The following is a 13,026-nucleotide window of genomic DNA, read 5'->3' as shown; positions in this document are numbered from 1 at the left end:
CTAAAATTTAGCCACAATACTCCTTGGTGTTTTCATTTTGGGGTCTATTTCAGGAGGTGATTGGTGAATTCTTTCGATGGCTATTGACCAACTCATATCTCCCATTGGGGTTTCATCAAGAATTGACTTGTCTTTAGGAACCTCAGGATTTGAAGTCTGTTCTTTTCTCTCTGTCTAAAAGCTGTCTATGGTGAGAGTTCTTTTTGGTGTTTTTGTTCAATGTTTTTTAAAGGATTGAGGAGTGCTCATAAGGTAAAGGAGCAACAGTTGCATTAGTTTGTCCTGGACAGTTCTGCTGATTGATTTCCTGTCTGGGTAATCTCGACCACATCTTCACCTCAGCGGTTTACAATTTGCCTTTTGGAATACATCTGCTAAACCACCTGCTTGCAAGCAGGACAGAGTAGACTAAGAGGCTCGCAGAAGATTCCCCACTGCAAACACACAACATTTAGGCTCCATGCCTCAGCCCCTTTCTCCAAGCTCCCTGGCTCACAGACTGTTCTCCTGCCTGTCTGAAACAGATCTGTTCTGAAGTTCTACAAAGGAATATTCTTTTGAAAATATGTTGTACCCCAAATATGTGTGGGCTTTGTCACTTAAAAAAACAGTTTAGAGGCTCAATCTACTGTTGGTTTGAGAGAAGGTCAGAGGAGGACACAGAAAATCATGTCTGTTCTCTGCCATCTACTACATTGAAACTTGATTTATATCATTGATTTATATCTTGATTTATATCATTCAAGTTAAGATAATTCTGATTGGAAAAGAATACTGAGAAATTTAGCCAAGAACAAATATTAATAAGGAACCTTTGTGTGTCCGCATAGGAAAAAGTCCCTTTTACCAAAGAGATTAAATGTATTTATATAAAGCTGTATAGAATGGCCACATTTAATCTGTTGATATGGCCATATTTAATCTATGGATAGGAATTGATTGCAGCATCCACTTGGAATAATAATAGTGGTTCTCATTCAATGCAGAACTTTTATCTTCCATGCAATCATTTATTTTCGTTAGATTCAAAGTGAGGAATGGAAAGTTGAAAGGCTTCAGTGTAACCATATTGAAAAATAATATATGCAGTAATTTATCCATATTTTTGCAGTTTCCTTCTCTGCTCTTGTCATGCTATTCAATATATTTTCATTATTTCACCAATTCTAATAAAATGATTTGTTAAATAAAAAAGAGATTCAAGGAAGGGATTGGAATTTTGATCCATTTGGATAGATTTGTTGAAAACAAAGCATTCCAATAATGAGAAAACATGGATTTTGTTGTATGGATTGATGAATCTAAAAAAACAACTGCTCCTTTCTGGCATCAGCAAAATGCAGTACCTGAAATACATGAATTCTGTGAAAGAAAGAAACTTGGCAATGCAAATGGTCCATTGAATCTTCAGGAAACATCTTCTTGGAGATCTCTGTTTCACATTCATAGAATAGCAAGATACAGAACAACAAATATTAATTTGGAATCTTTATCATTCTGCATAGAGATTTTTTACCATAGAGATTATATTTCTTTATCAAAAGCTGCATAGAATGGCCATATTTACTCTATGAAGAATTAATTGCAATGTCCTCAGGAAATACTGTCATGAATATCCATTAGCTACAAAATCCATGGTTCACAGTCAATGCAGAACCTTTACTTTCCATGCTATTTGCTGGAATTGGATAGATTTGTTGGAAACAAAGTATTCAAATAAAGAGATAACCTGAATTATATTGTATGCAGTAATGAAGCAGTGATGACTGCTCTTTTGTGGCATCAGCCCAATGTAGTAACTGAGGTACAAGAATTCTGTGAAAGAAACAAACTTTACAATGGAAATGGTCCCTTGAAACTTAGGTAAAAACTAACAAAAAGCATATGATTATCTTAATAGATGCAGAAAAAGCATTTGACAAAATCCAACACCCATTCCATAAAGTATAAAAATAAATGGACTTTTCCTTAAAATAATCAGTAGCATCTATTAAAAACCATCAGCAAGCATCATATGTAATGGGAACAAACTAGAACAATTCCCAATAAAATCAGGAGTGAAACAAGGTTGCCATCTATCACCATTACTGTTCAATATCATATTAGAAATATTAGCTTCGGCAATAAGAGAAGAAAAAAAGGATTAAAGGAAGTAGAGTAGGTAATGAAGAGACCAAATTATCATTCTTTGCAGATGATATGAGAAAACAATCTGCAACTTTAGCAAAGTTGCAAGAGACAAAATAAATCCACATAAATTATCAGCATTTTTATACATTATCAACAAGAGATACAATGAGAATTCTGTTTAAAATAACTGTTTATCTATCTGTCAAGGGGAAAGTCAGGAAATATATGAACCCAATAACAAAATACTTTCTACATAAATAAAGTCAGATCTAAAATTGAAAAAAATATCAAATGGTCTTGCATAAGTTGATCAAATATAATAAAAATGACAATACTGCCTAAATTAATCAATTTATTTAGTTTTATACTAATCAAACACGCAAAAAATCATTTTACAGACCTAGAAAAAATAATAACAAAATTAATCTGGAAGAACAAAGGGTCAAGAATTTCAAAGGAATTAATGGGGAAAAAATGCAAATGTAAGTGGCTTAGTTTTACCAGATCTAAAACACTAAGGGAATTCCAAGATGAAAAGAAGACCAAGAAATACCAAGTAAAAATTCAATGGGTTGTGGATTTGTTTGCCAATGCATTGATTCCTATAGAAACACGTACTCCATGGAGATCTTTGTTCTACCTTCATAGAAAAGCAAGATACAGAACAACAAATATTAATTGGGAACCTTTGTCATTCCCCATAGGAAAAAGTGCCTTTTACCATATATTTTACAACTGTTGGTGGAAAGCTGCATAGATTGGCCATATTTACTTTATGGATAGGAATTGATCATAGCATCCATTGTTAGAAACATCCATTAGCTAAACCTCCATGGTCCACATTCAATTCAGAACTTTTACCTTTCGTACAAGTGTTTATTTTTATTAGATTCAAAGAAAGGAATGCAAAGTTGTTCAGTGTAACTGAATTGAAAAATGATATATGCAAATGATATGTTTATCCATATTGTGTTCAGTTTCTTTCCCTGCTAATGTCATGCTATTCAATAAATTCTCATTATTTCACCAATTCTAATAAAGTGTTTGGTTAAACCAAAAAAGAGAGTCTAGGGATGAAAAAGGGATTGTATTGGAAGAAGAGAAAAGGGGAGGTAAAACGGGATAAATTACATCACACAAAAAGATACAAAAGGCCTATTCCAATTGAGGCAAAGAAGGGAGGAGGATAACCATTGTGTGAATCTTACTCTCATCAGCTTTGGCTTAAATAGAGAATATTGGATATATTTTAGCTTCATAGAAAAAACTTGTCTTATCCTATAGGGAAGTAGGAGGGGAAAGGGGAAAAAGAAGGAAGAGGCAAATAGAAGGGAGGGCAGAAGTGGAAAGGGAAAGATAAGAAAGGGGAAAGACTGAATAAAAGGGCAGATTTGTGGAAGTGATGATCAGAAGCAAAAACTGGAGATGAAGGAAAGGGTGAAAGGAGAGAGAAAAGTATAACTTGGGAAACATAGGATGGCAAGAAATTCAGACTTAGTAATTTGAAGCAGAAAGATACAAACACAGAATTTTAACTGTCGATGTGAATGTGATGAACTCATTAAATGGAACTGGATAGCAGAATAGATTAAAAGCTGGAATTCTACACTATATTGTTTACAAGAAACACATTTGAAGCAGAAAGAATCTGTTCTCATTCAGGGAAGTTATATAAATCAATGGGAACTGAGGATCTTGCCTAGTTGTAAAGCTAGGCAAAAGCTTTAGAATGGGAGAATATTTTTTTCCCTTTTTTTTTTTTTAATTTTTATTTTATTTTGTAATTATAACATTTTTTTTGACAGTACATATGCATGGGTAATTTTTTACATTATCCCTTGCACTTACTTCTTTTCAGATTTTTTCCCTTCCTCCCCCAACCCCCTCCCCCAGATGGCAAGCAGTCTTATATATGTTAAATATATTACAGTATATTCTAGATACAATATATGTGTGTAGAACCGAATTTTTTGTTGCACAGGAAGAATTGGATTCAGAAGGTAAAACTAACAGTTTACATTCATTTCCCAGTGTTCCTTTTCTGGATGTAGCTGGTTCTGTACATCATTAATCAATTGGAATTGGATTAGCTCTTCTCTATGTTGAAGAAATCCACTTCCATCAGCATACATCCTCATACAGTATCATTGTTGAAGTGTATAATGATCTTCTGGTTCTGCTCGTTTCACTCAGCATCAATTGATGTAAGTCTCTCCAAGCCTCTCTGTATTTCTCCTGTTGGTCATTTCTTATAGAACAATAATATTCCATAACATTCATATACCATAGTTTACCCAACCATTCTCCAATTGATAGACATCCATTCATCTTCCAGCTTCTAGCCACAATGAAAAGGGCTGCCACAAACATTTTGGCACATACAGGTCCCTTTCCCTTCTTTAGTAGTTCCTTGGGGTATAAGCCCAGTAGAGGTATGGCTGGGTCAAAGGGTATGCACATTTTGATAACTTTTTGGGCATAATTCCAGATTGCTCTCCAGAATGGTTGGATTCTTTCACAACTCCACCAACAATGCATCAGTGTCCCAGTTTTCCCACAGCCCCTCCAACATTCATCGTTATTTGTTCCTGTCATCTTAGCCAATCTGACAGGTGTGTAATGATACCTCAGAGTTGTCTTAATTTGCATTTCTCTGATCAATAGTGATTTGGAACACTCTTTCATATGAGTGGAAATAGTTTTAATGTCATTATCTGAAAATTGTCTGTTCATATCCTTTGACCATTTATCAATTGGAGAATGGCTTGATTTCTTATAAATTAAAGTCAATTCTCTGTATATTTTGGAGATGAGGCCTTTATCAGAACCTTTAACTGTAAAAATTTTTTCCCAATTTGTTACTTCCCTTCTAATCTTGTTTGCATTAGTTTTGTTTGTGCAGAAACTTTTTAATTTGGTGTAATCAAAATGTTCTATTTTGTGATTAATAATGGTCTCTAGTTCTCCCTTGGACACAAACTCCTTCCTCCTCCACAAGTCTGAGAGGTAAACCATCCCATGTTCCTCCAATTTATTTATGATTTCGTTCTTTATGCCTAAATCTTGGACCCATTTTGATCTAATCTTAGTATGTGGTGTTAAATGTGGGTCCATGCCTAGTTTCTGCCATACTAATTTTGAGTTTTCCCAGCAGTTTTTGTCAAATAATGAATTCTTATCCCAAAATTTGGGATCTTTGGGTTTGTCAAACACTAGATTGCTATTTTTATTCACTATCTTGCCCTGTGAACCTAACCTATGCCACTGATCAACTAGTCTATTTCTTAGCCAATACCAAATGGTTTTGGTGACTGTTACTTTATAATATACCTTTAAATCAGGTACACTTAGACCACCTTCCTCTGACTTTTTTTTCATTAGTTCCCTTGCAATTCTCGACCTTTTATTCTTCCATATGAATTTTGTTGTTATTTTTTCTAGGTCATTAAAATAGTTTCTTGGGAGTCTGATTGGTATAGCACTAAATAAATAGATTAGTTTGGGGAGTATTGTCATCTTTATTATATTCGCTCGGCCTATCCAAGAACACTGAATGTCTTTCCAATTATTTAAATCTGACTATTTTTGTGGCAAGTGTTTTGTAATTTTGCTCATATAATTCCTGACTCTCCTTTGGTAGATATATTCCCAAATATTTTATACTATCGACCGTTATTTTGAATGGAATTTCTCTTTGTATCTCTTGCTGTTGGATTGTGTTGGTAATGTATAAAAATGCTGAGGATTTATGTGGATTTATTTTGTATCCTGCCACTTTGCTAAAATTCTGAATTATTTCTAATAGCTTTTTAGCAGAGTCTTTGGGGTTCTCTAAGTATACCATCATGTCATCTGCGAAAAGTGACAATTTGATTTCTTCATTTCCCACTCTAATTCCTTGAATCTCTTTCTCGGCTCTTATTGCCGAGGCTAGAGTTTCTAGTACTATATTGAATAGTAATGGTGATAGTGGGCAACCTTGTTTCACTCCTGATCTTATAGGGAAAGGTTCTAGTTTATCACCATTACATATGATGTTTACTGAAGGTTTTAAATATATGCTCCTTATTATTTTAAGGAATAGTCCATTTATTCCTATACTCTCAAGCGTTTTTAGTAGGAATGGATGTTGGATTTTATCAAATGCTTTTTCTGCATCTATTGAGATGATCATATGGTTTTTATTAATTTGATTATTAATATGGTCAATTATACTAATAGTTTTCCTAATATTAAACCAGCCCTGCATTCCTGGTATAAATCCCACTTGGTCATAGTGTATTATCCTGGGGATGATTTTCTGAAGTCTATTTGCTAATATCTTATTTAAGATTTTAGCATCAATATTCATTAAGGAAATTGGTCTATAGTTTTCTTTCTCAGTTTTCGATCTACCTGGTTTAGGTATCAGTACCATGTCTGTGTCATAGAAGGAATTTGGTAGGACTCCTTCAATCCCTATTTTTTCAAATAGTTTACATAGCATTGGAGTTAGTTGTTCTTTAAATGTTTGGTAGAATTCACCTGTAAATCCATCTGGTCCTGGGGACTTTTTCTTAGGAAGTTGGTTAATAGCTTGGTCTATTTCTTTTTCTGAGATGGGACTATTTAGACTACTTACTTCTTCCTCTGTTAATCTGGGCAAGCTATATTTTTGAAGGTATTCTTCCATTGCATTTAAGTTATCGAATTTATCGGAATAAAGTTGAGCAAAGTAGCTCCTAACTATTGTTCTAATTTCCTCTTCATTAGTGGTGAGTTCACCCTTTTCATTTTCAAGACTATCAATTTGCTTTTTCTCTTTCCTTTTTTTAATCAGGTTTACTAAGGGTTTGTCTATTTTGTTGGTTTTTTCATAAAACCAACTCTTAGTTTTATTAATTCAATAGTTTTTTTACTTTCAATTTTATTAATCTCACCTTTTATTTTTTGAATTTCAAGTTTTGTGTTTGTCTGGGGGTTTTTAATTTGTTCCTTTTCTAGCAATTTTAGTTGTAAGCCCCATTTGTTGGCCCTCTCTTTCTCTATTTTATGCAAGTAGGCCTGTAGAGATATAAAACTTCCCCTTATTACTGCTTTGGCTGTATCCCACACATTTTGGTATGATGTCTCATTATTGTCATTTTCTTGGGTGAAGTTATTAATTATGTCTATGATTTGCTGTTTTACCCAATCATTCTTTAGTATAAGATTATTTAGTTTCCAATTATTTTTTGGTCTATTTTCCCCTGGATTTTTATTAAATGTTATTTTGATTGCATTATGGTCTGAAAAGGATGCATTTACTATTTCTGCCTTACTGCATTTGATTTTGAGGTTTTTATGCCCTAGTATATGATCAATTTTTGTATAGGTTCCATGAACTGCTGAGAAGAAAGTATATTCCTTTCTGTCTCCATTTAGCTTTCGCCAAAGATCTATCATATCAAACTTTTCTAGTATTCTATTTACCTCTTTGACTTCTTTATTTATTTTGTGGTTTGATTTATCTAATTCTGAGAGTGCAAGGTTGAGATCTCCCGCTATTATAGTTTTGCTATCTATTTCCTCTTGCAGCTCTCTTAATTTCTCTTTTAAGAATTTAGATGCTGCACCACTTGGTGCATATATGTTTAATATTGATACTGCTTCATTATTGATGCTGCCCTTTAGCAGGATATAATGCCCTTCCTTATCTCTTTTAATTAGATCAATTTTTGTTTTTGCTTGATTGAGGATGGCTACTCCTGCTTTTTTGGTTTTGCCTGAAGCATAATAGATTCTGCTCCACCCTTTTACTTTTAGTTTGAATGTCTCACCCTGTTTCAGGTGTGTTTCCTGTAAACAACATATAGTAGGATGGGAGAATATTTTTTAGAAGTATAACAACTGCACAGAAAACTAGAACATCTATTGTCATTCAGGGAAGTCATTGACTTCCTAAATGCTTACCGTAATTCTCATTGAATCAAATCTTTAAAGCCAAAACTGATTTTCTTGGTTCAAATACTTTTTCATTAACTGTTTTTCAAAAGAAAATCCTTCCAACCAATTGAGGGGAAAATTTTTCACAGAACCCAAAGACTAGACATTCTATAGTCTATATTGAATCCAATGAAATAAAACAAGTCTTGAGGAAATATAATCTTTCCCCTTCAATGATTTATCTTTTAAGATTTCTTCTTGTAGCAGTGATAGGTATTTCTTGTTTCACTATAACCAATTGATACAGGATACAGGTCTCCTACCATTCTTGCACCTAACACTATTCTGAAACATCAGGAAGTTTTTCTCAGTCACTGTAAATGCTATCTTACATTCAATGATTTTTGCCTTATTCTGTCTGGAATATACTCTTTGAAAGAATACTTAGTCTTTCTATTTGTTTCTGTTCTCTTGTGGAAAGAATTTTGAATCATCAAATTTGGATATCTTAGCTTTTTTTTTTTTTTTTTTTTTTTTTAATGACCACAGTCAATATAAGAGAACTGAATCCTAAGCAATCAATATTTAAGCATAGGGATTACAGCAAAAATTGCTTTATGAATGAATGTTTGAAGGTGATGAAGACATTCTTTTATTTCAGCACATCATATAGGAATCTTTCTAAACGCTTTCCCAAACTGTTTTGAAAGCCTGTCTTTGGATATCTAGTATCAGACTCATAGGGCCCAATGATTCCTCAGCCTCAATGTAAATCAATGGGAGTTGTAGATCTTGCCTTCCTCTAAAGCTAGGCAAAAACTTTATAAGCAGAGAATGTTTCCTTACAAGTGAACATAACTGCACAGAAAGCTAGAATAAATGCAAAATATCTGCTGTCATTCTAGGACTTTTTGGAATTTAGAGTCTGGTGGAAAGAGAATTCAAGTTTGGAAAACACATAGTAAAGGGGTAACTTGCCGCTTCTGATTGCTGGTTGTCCTTTTCTCTCCTTTGTAGGGAAATTCATGAAATTTCTCTTAAGCTTGATTTTTTTTTTCTTCTGTGCTTCTCTAAAAGCCTTGAATCTCATTCCTCATAGCATCTAGTATTTTCTTCTTTTTTAAATATTTTTAAGTATTTAAGTATAGCCTTTAACTCTTATTTCTGTAAAACTTTTGCCTTCCAAATTCCTCCCTTTCTCTCCCTTTCCTGCTTCCCCAAAACAGCTAGCAATCCAATATAGGTTAAATCCTTTAAAACATATTTCCATATTGAAAGGCAGTTTTCTTTATACTTTTCCATGTTTCCACATCTTTAGGGCTAGAAGTAACTTTAGAAGTCATCTGGCTTGGGAAAGGGGAGGTGACTTCCCATATTTACTATAACTATTAGCACATCCAAGAATAAAATTAATAATGACAGTAATGTTTCCGAGTCTTAAACTGGCCGAACTCTTAATATTAACTTGAGGGGATGTGGTTAAATCTCAGGAAAGACCTGACCTTGAAGTGCCATTCTAAAATAAGTTTTTCTCTTGTAGTCTAAGTTGGGTGTTAAAGGATTCACATTCAGGAAGGACAGGCAGGGAAAGAGAGTCCAGAAGATGCCAACAATAAGCCAGAGATGAGACTGACTTAAGGGAAAACTGTCACCAGGGAGGATGCAACTGACAAAAGGTGATATATTAAACCACGATAAAGAAAGAGTGCTAAAAGGAGATACCGGTTACTACAAAGGAGATGTTCAAACCTCGTTCACTCCTAGGAAACAATCTGTGATCTTATCTAATAAATAGGAAGTTTCCAAAAAGTCCTCTGCGCAGATGGCGTCCGACCTCCAGTCAGAAAGATTCACCTTCTAGAGTTCCAGCTGGATTCTGACGCTTACTAACCGAATAAACCTGGGCAATTTCATCCTTATTGCCTCAGATTCCTCATCTATAAACTGAGCTAGGGAAGAGTAGGACACGGCTGAATGGACTGAAGACGAAAAAGTGACAAATCATTCTTCCAGCCTACGGAGACGCTCCACTGCTGCTCTCCTGCTCCTGCTATTGAGTAGCTGCTCTCCCCAGAATGGAGTAGCCGTACCACCTGTCTCTACTTGCCCCGCCTCTTCCCCAGACCCCTCCCTCAGGATCAGAACCCCCTTTCCTTTTTTTATTTAGTCTAGCTTCTTCACTCTCTTCCTAGACCCTTCGCCTTTTCTTTCAGGCCCCGCCCCGTTTTCTACTTTTTCTCTTCCCAATTAGCCTTCTCTCGGTTCCATTCCTTCCCTCTGACCACGCCTCTTTCATTATATAATTTTCTTTCTGGCTTCTCCTCCCTGCTCCGCCACTTAATATCCTTGATTCTAGGATCTGTCTCCTTCCTCTTCCCAACGCTATGAGTTGTGCTTTACGATACTGTCGTCTAACGGCGGGTCTTTACGACAGCTAGAAGCGGCAGGAAGGCCGTGGCCGTGATAGCTGGAGCGGGAGTTTGGGCGTCAGTGGCGGTGGTGGCGCCGGGCGGAAGCGGCGGAGGCGACGGATCCGGGCGTTTAGGCCAGGCCGGGGCCGGGACCGGGACCGGGACCGGGACCAGGACGCGGGGCTAGAGGAGGCGGCGGGGGGGTTGATGCCCGGCGGCGGGGGGAGCCCGGCGCCCTGCAGTCTCCTGGCCGCCTCGGAGTCGCGGGGGGGCGAGGAGGCAGCGGCGGCGGGTCCCGGGTCCGGAGGCCCCGGGAGCTCTTGTGGCGGGGTCGGGGGCCTCGGTCCAGGCGGCGCTGGTAACAGCAACAGCGGCGGCCCCGGGGGCAGGATGAGTCTTTCTCCGAAAGAACTCTCCAGCCTGTTGGGGATCATCTCCGAGGAGGCCGGGGGCGGCAGTACTTTCGAGGGCCTGTCGAGTGCCTTTCATCACTACTTCAGCAAGGCGGATCATTTTCGCCTAGGCTCGGTGCTGGTGATGCTGCTTCAGCAGCCAGACCTGCTGCCCAGCGCAGCGCAGCGCCTCACCGCGCTCTATCTGCTCTGGGAGATGTACCGCACCGAGCCCCTGGCAGCCAACCCCTTTGCAGCCAGCTTCGCCCATCTACTCAACCCAGCGTCCCCTGGCCGAGGCGGCCAGGAGCCCGACCGGCCCCCGCTCTCAGGTACGGAGCTCCACCAGCTTCCCACCTCCTCCCCCACCGCTCTGAAGCACTGCCAGAGGGAGAGACTGATCTGGATTTCTAGGCTCTTTGATTTTAATCTTGGCTCTATTCCATGAGTGACTTTGAATCTGTCATTTTATCTCCATTGGGTCTCTTTCCTCAGCTGAACAAATGAGGAGGTTGTCTTACATCACAGGCCTTCTACCTTTTTTGTATGACGTAAATCTTTAGCCAGACTCGTGAAGTTTGTGGACCTCTTATCAAGAAGGATGCTTTTAAATGTACAAATTAAAATATCTAAGATTACAAAGGAAATCAATTATATTGAAATACAATTATCAAAAGTTCAGATTCCAGTTTAAGAACCTCTGTCTCTGTGACCACAAAGTAGTTTCAAGTCTCAAATATAGCTCTTCACTCCATAAAAATGCCCTTTTTTTATTATCATGTACATGGGGCGCTACTTATCTATTTGTGAGGGAAGACATGATTTAGAGGCCACATGTTTTCACTAGCAATAGTTTGGTAGGGGTCTGCCCTACTTCTGTTTCTCTCTTTTTTATGATTTTGCATTAAGACTCTGATGACATCCTTCTTTTGGAGGAGTTTCTTCCCCTTTTCTCCCCTCTTCCATAAAAATCAACTTAGAAATGACCTATTCTTTGCAGAGATGTCTCAAGATAATCTTGAAGGTGGATCTATGCCTGGAGGATTGAATTTCAGTTTAATAAAACATGATAAGCATTATCATGATTTGGCATTTTCCCACATCTTCTAAGTATCAAGAGTGGGAATATAGTTTGAAAAATAAGACTAAAATCTTTCAACAATCTTTTCAAAGACATTTTTCCTCCCATATCTTAACATGAAGCCAAAAGTGGATTCTTGTTCCAGACTCAAATATTTGAAGCCCTTATTTCCTTATTTATGTTCCCAAATTTTGAGTTGTATTTAAAATGGGAATTGAGACTTAATTTGAGAACTGTAGTCATTAAAAACTATGAAAAACAAGAACTCAAAGCTGGTTTTCCTTTCTGGAGTCTGGAATAGATGTAAGACATTTGAGGAGAATAAAAATAAGGTCTTTATATTTCATCAATCTCATTTAGTATTTTTTAAATTAATTTTTTTTTTGGTGGATGGAGTGGGGATAGGGAAGGGATGAAATTTTTAAAAATAATATCTTTCCTAATTACATGAAAAACAATTTTTAATATTTGGATTTTTTTAAAGTTTTTGAGTTCCAAATTCTATCTTTTTCTCCTCTCCTTCCCTGAGACACTGAGCAATCTTATAGAGATTATTTATACATGTGCAATCATGTAAAACATAAAGGGATGAAATGTTAAAGTAGCTGCAAAAATAGAAAAAGTAAAAGCTATCACTGCTTTAAAGCATTTTCCTCCAGTATGATGTTTTGGATTAATTTTTCAATCTTTTGCTGAGTTGTCAAAACTCAGCAACCATTGTTTTTTTTTTTTTTTTTTCCCTGTTTATTTTCTTCAAAGGCTCTGCCTTGGAGTCTCTTTTCTTCTGTCTCTTTGTGTACTCTTTGTGATTTTAGGAGACCCCATCCACCTTAAACATTATCTCTGTTCAGATGACTTTCACTTTTTTCCCCCTGAGGCAATTGGGATTAAGTGACTTTCCCAGAGTCATACAGCTAGGAAGTGTTTAAGTGTCTGTGGTGAGATTTGAACTCAGGTCCTCCCGACTAAAGGGCTGGTGCCCCAGACACTTTCAGATTTCTATATCCAATTCTAGTCTCCTGATTCTGTTTTGCCCAGTGGTGACCACTTAATACCTGCTTGTTGAAGTGAATTTGTTGGTTCACCTGAATGTTCTAACTGAAGATTC

At 36.8% G+C, this 13,026-nt stretch overlaps 1 protein-coding gene across 3 annotated transcripts in view; it reads left to right on the top strand.

Moving 5' to 3' along the window:
* Window positions 1–10,211: 10,211 nt before the first annotated feature.
* Window positions 10,212–13,026, top strand: part of CNOT11 (CCR4-NOT transcription complex subunit 11) — a 29,953-nt gene continuing 27,138 nt past the window's right edge. Inside the window, exon 1 of one of the 3 annotated variants that reach the window (XM_074299763.1) lies at window positions 10,212–11,169. In XM_074299763.1, coding sequence (XP_074155864.1) covers window positions 10,653–11,169 — 517 coding nt within the window. In that variant the 5' untranslated portion in view covers window positions 10,212–10,652. The remainder of the gene's footprint in view (window positions 11,170–13,026) is intronic. The other 2 variants (XM_074299764.1, XM_074299762.1) reach the window with 2 other exon arrangements.

Source organism: Sminthopsis crassicaudata, chromosome 3 (genome assembly GCF_048593235.1).
Source record: "Sminthopsis crassicaudata isolate SCR6 chromosome 3, ASM4859323v1, whole genome shotgun sequence".
NCBI lineage: Eukaryota > Metazoa > Chordata > Mammalia > Dasyuromorphia > Dasyuridae > Sminthopsis > Sminthopsis crassicaudata.
This window is presented reverse-complemented; position numbering and strand designations above follow the sequence as displayed.